Here is a 20,121-nt window from a genome sequence, read left to right as displayed (position 1 = left end):
CACACTGAGGCAAGCAGAGGCAGAAGAAACATCTACCAGAAAGTAGCAAGAAAGTAGCAAGTTTCAGTTTCATGCCTGGAGAGGCATGAAACACTAGCAGTTTAAAAAAATATACATATATATTCAAAAAGCGTGGACAGAATTACAAAATTACTTGCCTTTTCAGTTCTCTCTCTCTCTGCATCTGTTGAATTTTTAGTATTGTGCTACTTCGGATAAGGCTATCCATCTTCATTCTTGCTATAGAGGTGACTAAACCTAACCGGGTCAGCATAACTCAGGGCAATGCATTTTAACACACCATAACATCTAGATGACTTGTAGTGGCTTGAAGCAAACCTTAAGAGGTCATCTGTTCTTCTAAGTATCTCATATTTGAAGTCTCCTCTGTGTGCCAGTAACACTTAAGATATATTACTAAGACTTTAAAAATACTGTTACTTCAGTTTAGTAAAGATCAATCATCTTCCTCTGTTCCTCATGAAAAACAAGAAAACAAATATAACGCAAACAATTCTGCATTTTGTCTGAGGCACAGATCAGATAATAGGAAAAACTGCTTTGTTACAGTTGCTGCACAGTACTGGAATGGATCTCCATCCCTGCCCAGGGCTCCCTAACTACACAAAACTGAGGCTGACTTATTGTACTGGCAACGAGACAGATGACCTACAGAATCTCCCCCAAGTTGACATGTCTGTGATTCTTTTACTCCCTCCCCTGTACCCTAGAAACATGGTGAGCAACTAGAACAATGAGGGTGGTGGTACAATGAAAAAAAAAGTGTTTGTCCTAGCTGCAAAAATGGACAATTCTGGCACCTGCTTCCCCCAGAGTACAGCAGCTCTAGAAATGCTGCATTTTTCAGTTACAGGAGGCAATATTTAGGAAGACAGAACACTGAAAAATGTCAAACATAGCTACAGCAACTAAGGCATGTTAGTGTTGGTAGTAACCTGATATTAGCTTTGTCCTGATAAATTATGTTTCTGCCCAGGTGGTAAGGTCCATTCTTTTTCACCACAACAAAACAATTTAATTTGTTTTTGTTGGTACAGGCAGGAGGATCAGAAAAAGAAAGAGAGAGAGATGGAGCAACAAAACCCGATAACTTCACTTTAACGCTTTCTAAACTATTGGATTATTATATTAACTTTGAAAATAAGCTGTAAAAGAGATTTTAATCATTATTACTTTTATTAAATTGCTCAATTTACAATAGTAACAGTATAGTACATTACAGTAGCATTAGTTTTGTTGAAACGGTAACTGTTCTGTCTAAAAGAACATAATATACTTCATTTATGTGAAAGTAAGATAATGGTATCTTACAGTGATTTACATCACTGATAATGTGATGTATATAGAACACTGAAAACAGCAACCTTATTCTTAAAAACCTTAAATTGGTCCAGAAGAGAACTGTGACAAGATCAGGAGAGTCTAAACCTTTGCTACGACAAATGACAAAGCCATCGAGCCCTTTCACTACCGAGGAACAGCTAACCCAAAAGCCTGCAAACTGCTACAAATGTTACAGCCAAGCAGACATTAGATTAAACGAAATCTGTCAAAGCTAGCTTAGAAATTTCTTCACATTCATCAGCAGCAGCAATGTGCCCTTGTGGCCAAGAAGGCCAATGGTATCCAGGGCTGTCTTAGGAAGAGCATTGCCAGCAGGTCAAGAGAGATATTGCTCCCCACTCTCCTCAGCCCTTGTGAGGCCTCACCTGTAGTGTATTCTGTCCAGTTCCAGGCTCCAAAGTACAAGAGAGACATGGATCTCCTGGAGAGAGTCCAGCAAAGGGCTGCTAAAATGGTGATGGGACTGGAGTATGTCTCATATGGCAAAGGGCTGAGAGAGCTGAACATGTTCAGCCTGGAGAAGAAAAAGCTCAGTGAAGATCTATGTGTATAAGTTTCTAAAGGGAGGGTGTCAAAAGGATGAAGACAGACTTCGTTCTCAGTGGTGCCCACTAATAGGATGACAGGCAACAGGCACAAACAGAAATACAGGAAATTCTGCCTGAACATGAGAAAAAAACTTCTTTACTGGGAAGGTGACGGAGCACTGGCACAAGTTGCCCAGAGAGATTGTGGAGTCTCCTTCCCCGGAAATACTCAAAAGCTGTTCGGGTGCAATCCTGGGTAACATGCCCTAGAGAGCCCTACTTGAGCAGGGAGATTGGACTAGATCTCCAGAGTAAAACCATGGAAGACAGCTTTAGCAAATATTCATACCTGTGCTAAGCATCTGAGCAGAAGTCTGGAAAAGTTGACTTGAAAAGAACTCCACTAAATCCTGGAACTATAAGCTGATTGTTTAACATATGTTGTGTGTGCAATTTGAGCATATCTTGAAGTAAACATCTGATGCAGAAAGGGTGGTTTACACCTGATGGTAAATGCTGTGTCTTAGTTTGTTCTAGCATTGACTACCTATACGGAAGGCTGCTACCAATGGGAATTACACTTAACTTCATTCATTGACCTTACAATGAATATGGCATTGTATGGCAGAGAAGTTTATTTAGCAAGCTGTCATTACATGCAATTGTCCTGCTCTTATTTTGACCATAATCAGAAAGCTTTACATCTAACTTGATAACCAAACGAGATACATGAGAATACTAGTGATTGATTCTAGTGGGGTTCACCTCCTCCACCAAAGTATTTTCAATCTTTGTACTACGCAAATTGCATACATACACTTTCTACAAGTGTGTAGTACTACTGTCTTCATACTCAGGCTCATTCCATAGAGAAAGCCAAATGCATGCACATGCACAGATGCATCTCTCAGCTTCCTCAAGTCTAAGTGTGTTAAAATTATAAGAAGGAAATAAATTCCAAAGCACCATTTTATATGGAGAAAATAAAAAAGGACAAAAAAAAAAAAGAACAGATAACGGTGAATTTCTATAGACCTCAATTAGTAATGACAGAAAACTAAAAGTTCCTGGATTTATACACTAGATACAACGCTTGGACAATAGAGGCACCTGGAGAACATCAAAAGAGAGATAAAAGTGTAGGCAGTCATGAAGCAAAAGCTAGCTGTACCTATGATGTAATGTATATATGATGATGTTTTTGGCAACATCCTAAAGCTCACTGAATATACAGATATTTTTACTGACAGTTTGACATTGTACTTCAACAGAAACCAGATTATCACCTCCATGTGTTTTTCGTTTGTTTGTTTGTTTATTTTTTTGTATTTTCTACTAACCTTAACATGAATTCATAAGCTATGTTTGCTTCCAACATACCATACACAATAACAAGAAGTTTTCAGGCATACACAGGCTACATTTAACTAGAAATGATAGACAGACAGTATTTACAAAAGGTTCTGCTTTCCTATATTAGAGCACTTATTTCACTCACCTCAACTGACTGAAGCTTTTCATCATGGAGATGAGGTGACCTTGGGTAAATATCAAGAAGATGAGGAGGGTCATCAGTATGTATTCTTCTAATGTGGTGTTTAAGAACTTCTTTATAATCAAATGAATCAAAGTTGGTTTTCCATAGTAATACCTGTAAAAAGCCACCACATCATTAACTACTTAAAGCAATACCAAACTGCTGAGAAACACAAGTCTTCTTACACATGCTACTGGCTCTACAGCATGGAGTAAGAGCAGGAGAAAGGCAATGGCACTACTGCACTGAATACACATACCACCTGGTGGGCTCTGGATTCAGAGAACCTTGCAGTAAAACAGGCATTCCCAGAGTATGCCAGCATTTTGGAGGTTGTGTTAGGCTTAATAGTAAGACTCCTCTAGCATTGTATCTTAACAGATTAATCTGCTCTCATGTAATTTTATATGCTTTTCACTTCCTCTCAGGAAGTTCACAAAGCTCAAAGACAGAGCTCATGAAAATAAGGTCATCAATTCAGAATTTCCTAAGAACCAAGTTTTCTTTTGGAACAGAAAAAAATCTCACATGAAACCTTCAATATGGAAAATAAAAGATTGCACTAATGGCTCAAGGAATATACTTTTTTTCTTTCCCCTTTTCTTTCCCCTTTGACTTGCAAAATTAATATCTAAAATTAATTGCTGGCAATTTCACTTTTCCAATAGTTGCAAGTCTTGGCACTGCTTCTTACTAGCTCTTTATGATACAAAGCATCTTTAAATTATTTCCTCTGAGTGCTTTAAACTCACTTCAGGAAAGACTGCTACCTGAAGCATCAACTGAAAACCAGGAACAGGCGCTTTTCTTTCTAATTACACTGAAATTGTTAGTTGAGATTCATTTCCTATTTACCAAGACCATCTCTGTTACTACCTGAAACATTTTAAATTCAAGAGAAATCATTTTACTGGAATATAAACATGGTTTATAGTCACTTCAGAAGATCCTCATTTCTAAAGTATGGCTTCCTGTGTTTACATTCAGCTCTTAAGTTTTTATAAATAGGAAAAAATAAAAATGACAACAAATATTAAAGAAAATTTCAAACTGTGAAACACTAGTTGCTAGGCAACACGAATTCTTTCCTTTTGGAGAATGTAAAGACCTCATGAAGATGATTCCAGGCTTGATAGCATTACTGTAATTATGAGATAGATTACAGCAGATGAAGATTAATTGTATGGTCTTCTGTTTAATTAAAGAGAACATTTTTGCTTTAAAGATTCAAACAGCTCTTCTTTGTACAAAATCCAATACTTTGTTTTATTGCCAATACAAATCAGCAAAAGTAATAAAAGATTCTTTTTCTTCTCCAATTCTACCCATAGTTTTCTCAGCAGCACACCTTAGTGTATACTAGTTGCAACAAAATTATTTTTGACACTGAATTGCAACAGTTAGGAATATTTCTATTACAAACTATTTCCTTACTATAATTAGTATAACAGAGAAGTACCTAGTATCTCTCCTCATAACATCCAATCAAAAGTGGTAAATACATTATTTAAAAACTTGATCTTAACTATTTTCCACCTTGAATTTAACTTTAGGATAACACACTATTAGTCAAAATGCAAAGAATATCAGTATACTGTAATTAACTCCTATCCACCATAACAAACATTGAGAAGACATTTCATTTCAGCAGACAATACCACAAACCTGGCCATCTGCTCCACCTGAGGCAAATTTTTCACCACCTTTTGAAAAAGCCACAAAAAGAACAGGACCCTGAAATAAATAAATAAATAAATAAATAAATATATATATATATATATAGTAGAATAAAATACTATGACTGTAATCATGGCATTTCAATGATTTCAATGCACAGGAAAAAAAAAAAAAAACAAAAAAAAAACTTTCTAATAGAAATATTTTTTTTAATTTCAAAAGGAACAAGGAACAAATTGGCTAGTGAAATTTTTGCAAGGCAACTTGACTGAAGGATTAACATTGCATATCTTTGTAAGATACTTCATTATGATTACTACAATCAATACTAGGAAAATATGGGCACTTTCCATAGATTTTAAGCAGAAATAAAGTAACAAAAATATCATATATATATTACAAAACTCAAGAGAATGTGCTTAAGTTACCACAAGTAGGATTTCTTCTGCATAAGGAGGAAAGAAATAAAACATCTGCCATTCTTCACAAAAATACTTCTTCCATAAGCTTCCCCCCTTAGAAGCACTGTTTTTCAGTAGACAAAAGACTTACATTCCAAATAATTAACTCTATTTTCAAAATAAATTATTAATATAGAACACAAACTATTACTCAACATTAAGCATGCACGCAATAGTGGCAGATTGCACAGTGGCTGCTGAAATTGATATGTTGCTTTACACACTTGTTACAAGGAAAATTAACACAACACTGAAGTTTATCTGCTAGTTGCAAGACACAAGACCTCATAAATGTTACTTTCCCTTTAAAAAGATAATGAATAACCTATTAAGATCTCCACTTTAACAGGCTTATTGTGAATACCTTGTGTCCATGAAGCGTGTAAATAAGTCTTCCTTCTAAGAGGTCCAAAATCTTAAGAGTACCATCAGAAGAAGCGGTGATGAGATAGTTACCAGAAGGATGGAACGATACACAATTAACCCCTGCTCTGTGAACTAATTTACAGAAGACAATATTCAAAAACTACATACAATAGGAAATGTACACTTCATTATTTTGCTCTTTTCTACTTGCCAAAAAAACAACCTATTCCATTTAAGTGACAAAACAAAGCACTGGGGATATAAGAGATGCTCCAACCTATTTGTTTAATGTTATTCTAAAAATTGAGTAAAGTATTGCAAAGAAATAATAAGGATTAATTTTATGACGTATTTTTTAGCATTGCTGGCCTACAAAAAAACTCAGTATGACCTGTTTCTCTACTTCCCCCAGTAAAACCAAAATAAATTGAATTTTGTAGTAAAGAGACCCATTCTAAAAAACAAAACAAAACAAAACAAACAAACAAAAACAAAAACAATGTTGCTTTTACCTCTGTAGTGCTGTAACAGCTTGTTCATTCGAATATCCCACAGTTTCACCGTATGGTTAGAACCTGCAGAAGCTATACATGTACCACTTGGGTTGAAATCTGCAAAATTTGCAAACCTAAACATAATTCATGAGAACAGATCGATTACTTGTTTGGGTAGAAATATTTGTATTTTAATAACAATATTAACACTGAGTTGCAGCCAGCTTGTCCACGTATATGAAAACTCAAGTAAGTTATTTCTAACAATAGAAATAAGCATGAGCAAACAAGTCTCCTTATAAATGAGACTGTATAATCAAGTAGCAAATAAATTAAGTTTGTCTAAAACCAGAAAATCTAGCTATGACAGTCTCTTAGCTCAGAAAAAAAAAAAAAAAGAGAGAGATGGTAGCCATAAAATTAGCAAATCATACATACAAGATTAATATTCAGTCATTTGTTAAATAAAATTATGGTTCCAGGATGTTTAAGAAAACTGCTGATAAGTAAAAGCAAGTGTTTTCTTTATTTAGATATGGCAGATCACTGAAGCTAACAGAATACTGTCTTCATCAACAAGGAGAGAATTCTTAGTGTTATTCTTGTTGAAGCATCCAATATTAAATAGCATTATCCACGTAGAAGATAAATATGAAAACATTTAAAAACCTAGGAACAATCTGACTTCTTGCTGGGTTATTTCCTGACTACAGGAAAACACGAGTAAATGCAGTTAGTTAACTTCTTTAGAAGAATGCAAAATTAATTATTTTAGTTTATAGAAATTTTTCATTTAATGAAAAAGAATTTTTGATCTATTTTCAAATATAGCGTACAGATGTTAACAAAATGAAACATCAATTTAATCTCATTAGAATTATACATTTACATTTCTCCTTTTTTTACAGTAACACTTACCCTCCATAATCTATGAAACTATCAATACATGTTTTATTTGTTGTATCCCAGATCTTCACAGATTTATCCTCACTGCAAGATGCTATTAGTCTTCCATCAGGTGAAAATCTGGAATGTGCAAATGTACACATTGCTATTCTGAGTTGTATCAGTCATTTAGTATTATAGACATTAGTATCAAAGCACCAGAACCAAGAAAGTCCAGAATTAAAACGTATAACTTTCAAAGGATATTTAAATTTCTCATGAAGTCATAAAACTGAAAAGTTTCTCTCTACAGTGTTTCTGCCCCCCCACCTCCACAATCAACAACAATTAAAACTAGGGCCCCAAGTGAACAGTAAAAGCAGCCATAGGTTGGCATTTCAGATGCCCAGGAGAACATTACAGAAAAATATGGGCAAGAAAAAGAGGACACAGAATAGCCTTGTATTCAATTTTAGCCTACATAAACATTCTCCTGTGAGTTCTCTTTAGACTTCCAAACTGTCAGGAAAATATTCAAGATTATTCCTAGATTTAGCAGACTAACCTTATTAAACAAGAAAAATGATTTGCCTATAATTTCACCAATACTTATTATTTCTCATATTGCACAACTGCACAGCAACATTCAAGAACACTGATATTGAACACTATTTTTAGATCTTCTATGTCTCTTCTCAAGTTTAGATACTTTGGAAGGTACTTTTTAGATACTTCGGAACTTTGTAGGGCTCAGTACTTCACTACTACTAAATTTCTTCACCAAGGTGTTTAAAGCAGGCCTCTCTTCAATGCAGATTTTCCATTAATATGGAAACAAATCAGCAAAGTTCAAATCTTTTCTCGTCCTTGAAGAGCTCTGCCTTTAAACAGGGTGCTAATCTGAACTTTCAGTACAAAGACTTTCTTTTACCTTCTCTGATTCTGTACATTTAACTAATTTTGACTCATGACCAAGAATGGTCAGAGAATAGCTGAGAAAACCACTACTGTGAATAATAAAATTAGACATAAGTGAATGCTGCAAAATAAGTTGTTAATACAGCACAAAAATATACAGGATCAGGGTAGTGAACAGGATACCGAGAGAAAATAAATATGGAAAGATATACCTGTCCTTTAGAGTAAAAAAAAATAATAATAATAACAAAAAAAATATATAACAATCAGTAACAGATTTCATACGTGCACATATTAACACAAAACAAGCATCCAGACTTTGATTAGGATATACATACAAAATGTTGTGTGCATGTATATACGAGATTGGTTTATTAAAATTTTATTAGTAGTGACAGAGAAGCTTTTATTATTCACAGATTTTTCTTCTTTTAGTTCTGCTCTACGAAATAAAAATTCTTTGCAAGGAGTTCTGGACACGGAATCCACCATAACACCCTCTTCACAGAAAATAAAAACAAAGCTTACTTGGCACAGCGAACCCAATGAGTGTGTTGGAATAAGGAAAACAAAAGTCGCTGACGGTGAACACTCCATATTTTTATCGATTTATCATTGGAAGCTGAAACTAGGAATTGGCCATCATGCGAGAAGCTCACACTACGAACAGATGCTGTATGACCTTTCAGTACCGATGATTCTCCATGACTGAAAAAAAAGAAAACCAAGCTCACAGTAATATTTAACAGAAATAGGGTTTAAAGAAAAACAACAACAAAAAAAAACAGAGCAACAACAACAACAAAAGTTAATCTACTTGGAAGACATCTCATTCAAACAAAAAAGCAATGTACAGTGTTGCCATTTTGTTGCCAATTTGTTGCCAATCATTGTTGCCTTTTTTGCCTCATTTATAGATTAAATGTTAGAATACAAGCAGTAATCATATTTAAAATTATGAATTTTAGAAATCATTGCAATTAAGTAGCAGTACAAGCCTTCATGCAGTATTTAGAAAACTATTAAATCTTTTGATACAGTAATCTACAAAATGCCTAAGAGTTAAAACAACACCAGTCACGCTAAGATTATTCTGAATAGCTTGCAATCACTACTACTTGAGAGTAAGTCTAAGAAGACAAATCAATTTATTTTTTTCCAAGAACATTATTTTTGTTTCACTCATCACTTGTCTCTCCAAAATGAATTGCAGTTATGCAATCCTCATAAAAGAAATATGCACTTTAAGCCAGAGAAGTACCAAGTTTAATTCTGCATACTCATGAAATTAAAACATCTAAATTGCTAAGCCTTGGAAAGGACGAAGAAATCAGCAAAGAATAAAGTAACATGGTAAAGAACCATGCTACTCGTGCACTTCCATGACTGTGTTGAAGCCCAGTCAAGAATGTGGGAAGGCAACCAAAACATTTACCAGGTAAGACCCCCAATATTCATATTACATGTTAAAGAAACATACAGCCAGCATCGCCCAATTACACTCACATGCAAGGGATCCATAGTCTGACAGTACGATCCTGGGAACTTGAAGCAAGTAGCCGCCCCTCCGGTGAGAACTGCACGCTTGTCACAGCTTCCTCATGACCCACAAATTTGTAAGCTCTGCACTGCTTCTTCAGTTTCCATATCATAAGAGACCTATCCAAAGAAGAGGTAGCTGGCAAGAAATAATTAAAAGATAATATGAGTCTGCTTGTTGTTATTAGAAAAAACAGAGCTAATTAATGTCTAGAATTTTGGATTTACCGTGAACTTACTGGGTTGTGAGAGTGTTAGGGAAGGAGGAGCTACTGAGTTTTAATGGGTAGTTTGGTCTGCTTAGCCTGACTGGAAGCCTGGCAGCCAGAAATACTGCCAGCAAACTTTTGGCAGGGACATCAGAAGACCGGGGAAGTGAAGGCTAACTCTTAACAGATAGCTCTCCCACATACTGAGCAAACTAGCCCAACATCTGGCACGTGTCCTAAGTATGAATCCAGACTCATCATTACCAAATACTAAGAGTGTCACTAAAAACAACTGACAAAGTTTTCAATGAGAAGTTCGGAATCTCACTTTGATCTCTCAGATGGATTTTTTTTTCCCTAAGCATCTATTATTTATCTCAGAAGAGAGGCCAACTTAAACTCAAGATATCATTTCTAACACTTCATTTATCTAAATGAAACCGAATATCTAAATATAATTCTGTAATCCTAATTAAGTATCAAGTTCTTAACACTATCATTTATATTGTTCAGAACACAATGTGAAGTTTTTGGTCTGGTAAGAGAAAAAGCACTAGAATCTTTATTTTTTGCAGTGACCTTACAAGTTGGCCACACTATCTACATTTGATAAGGGAAATACAGCTTTAACCAGAGCTTTTCAGGAAACTATATGCAGCAAAAGCAACAAGAAGCTGAACTGAAATTGTAAGTGTGATACTTCTACACCCCTATTTTCCTCATCTCTCCTAAGTGCTAGCACACAGGGCATAACTGAAAAGGGAATTGCACATCCCCCATTAAAAATAGATAAATAATTCCTACCCTTAGTACAGAAAGAGAGTGAATAGAATAGCTGGAAGCTGAAAGGAACAGAGGAGGAGGGGGGACAAGAAAACAGGGATGATCTTCGCTTTCCAGCCTGTTTCATGGCACTGACAGCAGTGGAAGGAAAGGAGTCTGATTATTAACACACGTCAAGGTAAGCCCTGAATAAAATATTAGATTTTAAACACTCCTTTGGGACTTGGCTCAGAGATAGCATTTTCCTCCAAAAATGGCTTCTGGTAAAAGACATGGGATCAAACTATCCCTGCACCTATATCAGTAGGTGTAAATTTGACAAAAGTATAGGACATTCCCCCACCCACTTCCAGTTTTCAGACTTCTTTATTTTATAGCAGGCTCTTTCTAATTGTACTAGAATGATTTTTTTTTTTGGTTTTGGTTCAGAAAAAAAAATGTGATCTAGAGTAGCATAAACAGAAGTAAAAGAAGTGAAATATAAGCCAAAATACAATTTGAAGGCATCATGTCGGACAAGATTGATGGTTTCTAAAATTAATAATGCATGAAGTGCCAATTACCCGTGAACATGAAGATATACCTCACAAACTGCTGACAGGCCTTGTAATGCCAGCCCTCTTTGCCTCCAGTTCTAAAACTGAAGGAAATATTTTAAAGAGATGACAGTAATAAATTTGAAGCCTGGTTTTCGGCAGCTTGCTCTCTCACAGAAGGATTACCCCATGGCTAATGAGACACGAGCAGTGATTTGAAGCTTTCCTTTCCCTGGGACACCCACAAGCATCGTCCTCACTCTCCTTTCGTATTCTCTGCTGCCCATGCTGGAAGAGAACCCTCTCTCCATCCTTAGGTAAGTTCCTCCCTTCAAGCTACTTCTTCATTACCATGACACTTGAGGGCTATTACCCTTGCTGCTGCAGCCCCAGCCCAGTTTACACTACCCCAAGGTGTGAAAGAGGGGAGAGGCTCAGGACCTGGGCAGGAAAGGGACAGTAACTGGCAGGCCAGTTGCAGAAGTATTTTCCCAAGGCACCCAAGCTAATGAGAATGTGGTCCATAACATATCTCATGGCCAATTTTTAGTATTAGAAATGAAACAAAGAGAAACACAGAAGTATCAGAACAGTATTTTAAGATGCGCTAATAAACAGGTGCTCCTCAGAGAAACCGCAACATAACCTGAAACATGTTCAGACTTGAAAGATTAAACAATTTGGCCCTGCTGTAGTAATGGTAGTAACAGACCAATTGCAACATATAAGCAGAGAGCTGAAAATTCAGAGTTGGACTCAATATAAAACTTAGTCCAGCTTACAACCTCAGTGCTTTCTGTACACACCCAAGCATCACTGAGGTATCTCTAGAAAATATTTTCTGGTTATGAGTCAGAACAGAACGGAACAGCAAAGAATAAACACTTGGCCTCATGGAAAGGTCAGGTTTACACATCACTTTGCTGCAGGTCTCTAAAGAAATACTTGGGCTTTACATATGCCAAGAAAAATGTTTATGGGCGCTTGCAATGAAACCAAGTTCAATTTTGGCTCACAGAAGTTCTATGTATTGATGATACCCATTTTCATGCAAATGTGTGTATGTACACACATAAGCAGAGACACAAACAAGGTGCCACAATATGGAATTACCATTACACTCCCATTTCCTGGGATACCACAGTAGTGACTATGAGATGAAGTTGTGCAAAAGATCTGAAGGATATACGTGCCAGGCTTTACCAGAAAAACGCACCACCTGGTCACCTTTCCCTGCCAAATACTGAAACATCTCCAGTATAATTGCATCACCCAGTGCACGGATTACAGGTCAAATAGAGTGCAGGGACTTGTGTGTAAATGAATATTTGAACAACAAAACAAACAAAGAAATCCCCACACGTAACCTTGCAAATCTCATTGTGATAAGGTGAAACGTCGCAATACAAACACTGTTAACATCGATTCTGAAGATTTCCTACTTAAAGGAAAACTTATTAATTAATTAAACCTCTGTCAAGGCAACCAATCAGGATTCTAAGCACAGCAGATACAACATTTTAACAACATTTTACAACTTTTAATATCTCCCACGAAGTTCAAAGTTCATAATTTTCATTACATACTGTATGTATTCACACAAATGGAGGAAGACTGAAAAACAAAAAGCACACAATATTTAATTATCATTCTGAATTTTATTTTTCAAGAGAAACCTCAAAGCCCTCCCACATTTATTCAGTGTTAAGTTTACATTCAGTTTCTTAAGTCACTTAAAAATCAGTAGTTTAAAATATACAGAAGTGTTCCCCAAATTTTCAAAGTCTAACAGAATAAAAAATCTTCCATAGTTTCAGATTTTCCAGAAATCTGTAGGCACTGGAAAACAACCAGATTAGAGTATTTCTGTAGAGTTGCCACAACTCAGTTCAAGCCTACTTGAACTCAGAATGGTAACTTTTTTTTCCCCTTCTCTCTTTCTCTCCTTCCCTACCTCCCCTACTTCATTCTTTTTTATTTCCTTTGGGAAAAAAAAAATATATATATATATGTATATATATATATGTATATATATACACACACACACACATAAATTTTTTTAATGTTTGAAATCCAGATTGTTTATTTTTGCCTTTTTTTTTTTTAACCTGTATTTTTTTTTAATAACCACAAAAACAGAATGGGAGGTAGTGGGGAGAAAGAAGAAGGGTTCAAGTACATACAGTAAGAATAAGTTTTCAAACTTTAAGAGGCAGTTGCACTTAGATTTATTGCTTAAATAGATAAGGAACACTTTGAATGTCAAATTCAACAAGTAGGTATTTTTTATATGAAATATAGTTTTCGTAAAGCCCTAAAAAAAGTTAATTGTATAAAAGTTGCATAGTCTATATTCACACCATTTAATTACTTTCATCTGAGGAAACATGCATTGCATATACAACTGATGCTTCTGCCATGTAGGAGAACCCAGGTCTTTTTCCCGTTGTTTCTATTGAATGTAACAGTTTATAGCAAGCTTTACACAAAAGCACATACTTATAAGTTATTGCCCCAGTACATAATGACTGGCTGCCTTTTTAAAATTTGGTCAGTGATTCATAACTTGTAGGTCCACAGAATACTTCCTTGCTACAGTGGAATGGAATTTTTCAGGAATGCCTCCCTTAAATAGTAAAGAAGTTCCCTTTTTCCCAAAAATCGTTTTAGGGAGGAAAAAAAAAAAGTCAAATTAAAGTAATCTCCTAACAATAAGTTAAAGGCATAAAACAACCCATGCCACACAGTGGCAAGCATTTTAAGCACGATTCAGCTCTACATCCCCAACTCCAGATTTTTTTCCTTTGTTCCCCTTCTATCTTAGCCTGTTTGCATACAAACCCTTCAACTCTTTAAAGTCACTTAGATTCAAGCACACAATCTTAATTTACTCTTACTTTAGTTTTGGAATATCTTCACTTACTTCAGGTCTCACTTTAACCCTTCTACCTACCAACGTCTGCAGCAAACCCACACCTACCGCATTCCTCAGGTGCCTTTATCCAGATTCTTACTGACCGCAAGTTGAAGTTCCTACCTACCAGCCCAGTGACAAGGATTACTGTAACATGGCTACCACAAAGCATTTACCACTTCAGTGAAAGTAACCAAAACAGCTGGAATGCCTGAAACATTAAAGTAAGTGTTTAACTTATTCATATATAGCTAAAAACACAGATACTAAGACAAGATATTTTTCTCCAACACACATCAGTCATACCTACTGCCTATAATCACACTCAAAGCAAATTAGTGACCCGATTCAAGAATCAATATTATTGAAAACTTAGCATAACAGGATACAGAAAATGATAAGATGTCCTGTGAATCACCTAACTATCAAATCTTCTTTTCTTCCAAGCTGTCCTTTGCCTTTCCAACTCCCCTCACCTCAGTAACTCCTGCTTTTCAACCTTTCCCGAGGTCTCCCACAACACAACAATGAGCAGAAAGAAGCTGTGTATGCTGCATTATTTCAGACCGCTAGTGTGGTTGCAGAGCATGCCAGCTGGTGCCAAAACACGTGACACAAAATAAAACAGCCCAACTTTTCCTTTATGTTCCTCTCCCTTACCCATACCCTGACACCAGTCCAAAACCTGTAAGATTATCAAAATCCAAAAAATGGATACATGACATAGTCACACAGACTTTGTGTTCCCAACAAGCCAGGCTTAACAAGGAAAAGTTTACACAAAGATGATGTAAATGTTAAATATATAGCAAAGAAACAGCAGTAGCTAATGCTGTTCTGTGCTTTCTCTCATTCTCCGTTACCTTTAAGCAGAACTACCCTCTTTCTTCCCATTTGTAGTACCTCTACCTAGCATGTCCCTGGTTCCAGTGCTGCTACTCTCCTTTCCAAGTGCATGAGGTCCCAGCTCACGCTTTCCAGGTTAAGGTTTCTACAATAGAAGCAAGACTGCAAAGCAGTGCCAAAAGGCATCCACTAAAAACTCCTTCCTTTTCTTCAATGCAGTAGAGCTAGAGGTCACTTTAAAACTCTCAATAGCATGTAAATTCCCTAGAAACCTAGAAATATTCTAAGGCTTAAGATTCAACTTTCCACATCAATGTCAGTTTGATCACGTCAGTGTAGTATAACATAGGTTGCTAGATATGTATATTACGATGCATCCACAAAATAGGTCAGTAAACACTGCTGCAAGAACCTTAACTTCTACTGAAGTAAGTAAAAAAATCTTTGCTTTCATGTCACATTATTTTATAGGTTTAACATTTTTAGTTTTAAGAGAAAAAAAAATCCCTCTTTAGTCCACTGAAAAGGATTTGTTTTCCCACATAATCAAGACAGACCGAAATAAGAAAATAATGGATCAAAATTTTACAAAAATAGAAGGCATTAGATCTGTAATCACTGTTTTAGAAACTAAATCCAAGTATTCACTTTTGCTTTCCATACAGTTCACCACAGCAGACGTGTTTTCTATACTACTACAGGGAAGATGCATCTGAAAAGATTCCAAGGTATACAACTGAATGTTATCATCTGCTTACGCATGTAAAAACCTTGGAGACTCTATTCAATTTGATTCTTACTGCTGGTGGTGACTATTTCTCAAATTTCCAGATCTGATTTTTATCTGCAGTATTACAAGTTCTCATTTCCACATCAGGACGCCCCTCAGTAGTACGATAAGCAGTAAGGCACTTTCCAGAATGAGGATGATAAATGGTCCCGTCTTCCTTGAAATGCCATATAATAATTTCTGGGATAGGAGATCCATCTTTTGGGCAGCTCCTCATACTTATGTAATCCTCTTGCTCGGGGACTTCAGCACATAGCTCAGTTACAGAGTTAAATCTAATCTCCTTATTTGATGTGTATTCAAAAAATTGGTTACCTCCCTGACCATGACATCCAAAGAGAGAAAGGTGAGCCCCGGTAGGATTATGTTCTGGTAAAACGTAGTCTAGGCACTCTGATGATATTCCTGCACTGCGGATGGCACCATGCCAGCCAGGACGATCTTCTGGGACGTGCAACTCTGAAAATACGTTTTTTAAATACCAGTTAAAACTCCTGCATTTCAAACGCTCTCTTAGCAGCTTTCTTTCAGAAATATCTCCATAGTTCTCTTTTCTTGCTGGAGGATTTCTGTTATAGAAGTGTTCTTTATACCCATCCATCCACACCTCAGCAGCACGTGCTGTGTTCTGAAGGAAATTTGGTCTAGCATATGGTGCACGCTTTGGAAACACATGGCCTACGTGAGAGCACGGATGAATTTCCAGCGTGCCTCCACACTGCCAAACTCTAAATGACAGTTCTAAGTTCTCCCCTCCCCAAACATCCATTCCTGTATCATAGGTACCCAGGTACTCAAAATACTTCTTGCTGACTGCAAACAAGCCACCGGCCATCGTCGGGGATCTGATTGGGTCAGTGTCAGATTTGCGCCTCAGACGTTCGTGTTTAGGCACCGAGTGCCACTGAAACGTCAGCCGCCAGTCAAAGCCCCCAATCATGGGCTCTGCTGACTGCATGTAGTATTCGAATGTGTTCCAGTCAATGGTGTCAATGACGGGACAGATGACAACAGTCTCGTTCTCAGCAATCCTCTCGAGCAGCGGCTCTAACCAACCAGAGACACATTCACAGTGACAGTCGAGAAATGTAAGGACATCGCCGGTCGCAAAGGTAGCTCCAATCAGGCGTGCACGAACCAATCCTTCTCGCTTGTTGGTCCGTATCAGACGAACTCTTTTCAGCCTGCTGATGTATTTTTCAAGGTCAGTCTTCAAATACACTTTGTCACTCAAGTCATCCACCAAGATAATTTCTTTTAGGAGCACCGAGGGAGAGGTTTCAAGAACGCTGTGTATCGTCCGCAGCAACGTCGACCAGGCTTCGTTGTAAAAAGCGATGACAACAGATGTTGTGGGCAGTTTTCTGTAGTTGTAAGACTTCGCTTTACAACCGCTCAGCCGGTTGTCTTCGATGTGCCGATGGAGAGAGATCTTATCGCTCACGTAGATGTTAATCGCATACTTCTCAATCAGCTCCTCTTCCTGCTTCTTCTCCTCGGGGTTCAGCTGCAGGCGGGTGGCTTTGCCCCATTCTCCCGGGGCGTAGGAATCGGGCGGGGATTTGTCATACACCGGCCGCGCCAAGTCCACCGCCTCTTCAGCTCCGCCGGAGAAGCGCCTCTCCCACCGCGCCCCGGCGGTGCTGCCCCCGCCGAGAGAGGCGCCGAAGGACGACACCGACAGCTCCACCGCCAAGTAGGCGGCCGTCAGCAGCCCGAGCAGCGCGCAGCCCCTGCGCACCCAGGGCCCCCTCCTCGCCAGGCGGATCCTCATGGCAGGCGCCGGGCAGAGCCCCTCGCTCAGGGCGGCTCCGGGGGCTGCTGCCGGGCTCCCCCCGCGCCGCCAGCACGGCGGGGGACGCCGGCTCCGGGATCGGGCCGCCGGCGGGGCTGGCTGCGGGCACCCGAGGGGGGGAAACACGGCACGGAGCGGCCCCCCGCCCCTGCAGCCTCGGCGCTCCCCTCGCTTACTTCCTCCTCCACCTCCTCCTCCTCCTCCTCCCCGCTCGCCGCGGGACAAACCCCTCCCTCTCCCCGCCTCGTGGTTTGCTCAAAAAGTTGTCGCTTAAGGAAGGGGCAGAGACTCCGCGGCCCGCCCGGGGGAGCCCGCCCCGCCTCCGCTCCCGGACCCGGACCCGCACCCGGAACGGCCCTGCCCGGCCCCGGGCACTCACCCAGCCCCGCCGTGTCCGCGCTGAAGCTGACGCCCGTCACCGCCGCCCGGTGGCCTCGCAGGGGACGGAGCAGCACCGGGTCCTCCTGGGGGACAAGGGGCGCACCGTCAGCCGCCGTTATCCACCTCCCCCCCCGGCAGCCCCTCGCCCTCCTCCCCCGGCTGCTGGCCCCTTCCTTACCAGCGCGGAGGCCATGGGCGCAGCGGGCCCTCCGCCCCCCCCTCGGCCTCCCGAGCGCCGCCGGTTCGAGCCCCGCGTCCCTCGGTCCGCCCATTGCCGGCCGGGGCGGGGCCGCCCCCCGGCAGCGCGGCCGGGCTCGGGCCCGCCTGCACCAACGGCTGCGGGGAGGCGCCGCCAGCCCGCGGCGGTGTCGGAGGGGCAGGGAGGTGGCTGGCGACCGGGGGATGGGGCCCAAGGCCGGGGGTTTGGCCGGCCCCGTGCTCCGTCTGGCTCAGGGAGCAGGGTGCTGCAGCCCCGAAGTGCGAGGGGCAGGGTGTCACATTTGGGGGCTTACTGCCAGGGAGCACGCACAGTTGTTTTTTAACAAAATCCCAGTTTATCCTCGCTCTAAGAGTGCCGTCCCTGGGCACCAGCCAGGAGCACGAGGGGAGGTGTCAAGAGGCAGGTTTTCTTGAGTAGCCACGCTGCTTTTTGTAGATTTCTGTCTAAATCTGCCAGTGCTTTTGTTTGCCTCTTCTTGAGGGCCCTTCAGGTGAGCTGGGGAGGAGGCAAAATCTTCAAAGTTAGTGGAAGGTGGTGCCCCATCTTGCCTGGATCTCCTGACTTAAATTGATACACGACAACAGTGACTTTGAATTAAGCAGTCTTAAGTACTGTGGGCCTCCTTGTCAGTTTCCTGTTCTTTCCTAACCTGTTAGTGCTTTCCAGATTTCCAAGTCAGTACTCATGGTTGTATCATACCCACTTTATACTTAAGCAGACATTTAATGCTTTAAAAAAAGTACAGCTAGATTTTGTGTTGGTTTTTAAACTTAAAATTTAGTGTTACTGTAGTGCTGTGAATGTGCATTCAGCCTCACAGAAAGCTGGGTAAGGGAACCAACCTCACTCAAAAGATAATGCTCCTAGAGCTATGTTAGGAGAAACTGACGTGATGATAATTAACAAAAGGGAGGGCTCTACTAATAAAACTGTCATTCAATATGCAAGTGTTCACGAAGAGAGAATTTATGCTGCAATTACTTTTTTTTTTTTTCTATCTAGGCTGCATTTTACAGAGTTTCATTTGACATTGAACTCAAACATCTATAGAATCAGGTTACTAATTAGGCCAACATGTAAGATTGGTCAGTTATAGAACACTTCTAAATCAATTGGGTTTAATCGTAAAATGCAGATTTAAAATAGTAATTTAAAAATGCTGAAGAAAGCAATATTATCACAAGATTATAAAAAGTTTCCATGAAGATCTTCTAACCAGTCCTTACATTGATATGCAGACTAATGATTTGCCTGTAGAGCTTCAGAATTAACAATTATTATTATTTCTTTTTTTTCAAAGAATAAGTGCTGGACAAGACATGTTGACTTTAACTCAGACCTCCAGTTGTATGTCATTACTTGTTCCTGGTTTGGCATTGTTTTTTCCACGCAGCTCACTCATCTCTCCCTTTGTGTTAGCTTCTATGACTGGTTATTGCAAAGTAAAAATGTAGCATTAAAAAAGTTTGTAATGATAAGACCTAAACATCCCATGTCCTACCATGTTGTAGGAACAGTGACTAAACTTTAGTTCACTTGATCTCCTTACCACTGTTGAACTCTTCCTGCCATTTTTCAACTGTTTTTCCAACTATCCTGTTTCCTACGGTTTATTGACTATGAATAATGCCTCTCAGAAGGTATCAAATAGCTGAGCTACCTTTGGGAAGCAGTTTTTGTATCAGTTCAAATTGCTGTGTTCTGTTCTCTGAGAGAAATGACCTTCTGCTTCTGTTATTGTGTATTACAGGATCTCAGTATTTCTGGTATCTTGTGTTCCTAAAGCGCCTTAAAACCCAATGGACAGGAGCACTTGTTCATTTATTTACAACCTGAGATAAATGAGATTTCTCAGTCATACTGAATCGTTCTCCTTTT

At 39.2% G+C, this 20,121-nt stretch overlaps 2 protein-coding genes across 3 annotated transcripts in view; both read right to left on the bottom strand.

Annotated features, from left to right (window-relative positions):
- POC1B (POC1 centriolar protein B) overlaps positions 1 to 18,360 on the bottom strand; it is a 50,264-nt gene extending 31,904 nt beyond the window's left edge. Inside the window, exons 1-10 of one of the 2 annotated variants that reach the window (XR_011808735.1) lie at positions 18,202 to 18,360; positions 18,022 to 18,106; positions 9,737 to 9,908; positions 8,759 to 8,938; positions 7,346 to 7,453; positions 6,446 to 6,561; positions 5,932 to 6,065; positions 5,095 to 5,163; positions 3,391 to 3,543; positions 1,731 to 1,879 (exon numbers count right to left, since the gene is read on the bottom strand). Coding sequence is in view for 1 of the 2 variants with exons in the window: in XM_027451789.3 (XP_027307590.1) it covers positions 3,391 to 3,543; positions 5,095 to 5,163; positions 5,932 to 6,065; positions 6,446 to 6,561; positions 7,346 to 7,453; positions 8,759 to 8,938; positions 9,737 to 9,908; positions 18,022 to 18,106; positions 18,202 to 18,216 (1,032 nt within the window). In the remaining variant the exon portion in view is untranslated. The remainder of the gene's footprint in view (positions 1 to 1,730; positions 1,880 to 3,390; positions 3,544 to 5,094; positions 5,164 to 5,931; positions 6,066 to 6,445; positions 6,562 to 7,345; positions 7,454 to 8,758; positions 8,939 to 9,736; positions 9,909 to 18,021; positions 18,107 to 18,201) is intronic. The other variant, XM_027451789.3, reaches the window with a different exon arrangement.
- Positions 12,936 to 17,855, bottom strand: GALNT4 (polypeptide N-acetylgalactosaminyltransferase 4). The gene has a single exon (XM_038182727.2). It carries the CDS (start codon positions 17,619 to 17,621, stop codon positions 15,870 to 15,872), a length of 1,752 nt encoding a protein of 583 aa, XP_038038655.1. The 5' UTR covers positions 17,622 to 17,855; the 3' UTR covers positions 12,936 to 15,869.
- Positions 18,361 to 20,121: the final 1,761 nt, after the last annotated feature.

This window comes from Anas platyrhynchos, chromosome 1, assembly GCF_047663525.1.
Source record: "Anas platyrhynchos isolate ZD024472 breed Pekin duck chromosome 1, IASCAAS_PekinDuck_T2T, whole genome shotgun sequence".
Taxonomy (NCBI): domain Eukaryota; kingdom Metazoa; phylum Chordata; class Aves; order Anseriformes; family Anatidae; genus Anas; species Anas platyrhynchos.
Note: the sequence above shows the minus strand (reverse complement) of the source record. Positions and strands in the feature narration are given on the sequence as shown.

Excerpts from the sequence above, each read along its gene's own strand:
- GALNT4 (XM_038182727.2), bottom strand. The coding sequence starts at position 17,621 with ATGAGGATCCGCCTGGCGAGGAGGGGGCCCTGGGTGCGCAGGGGCTGC.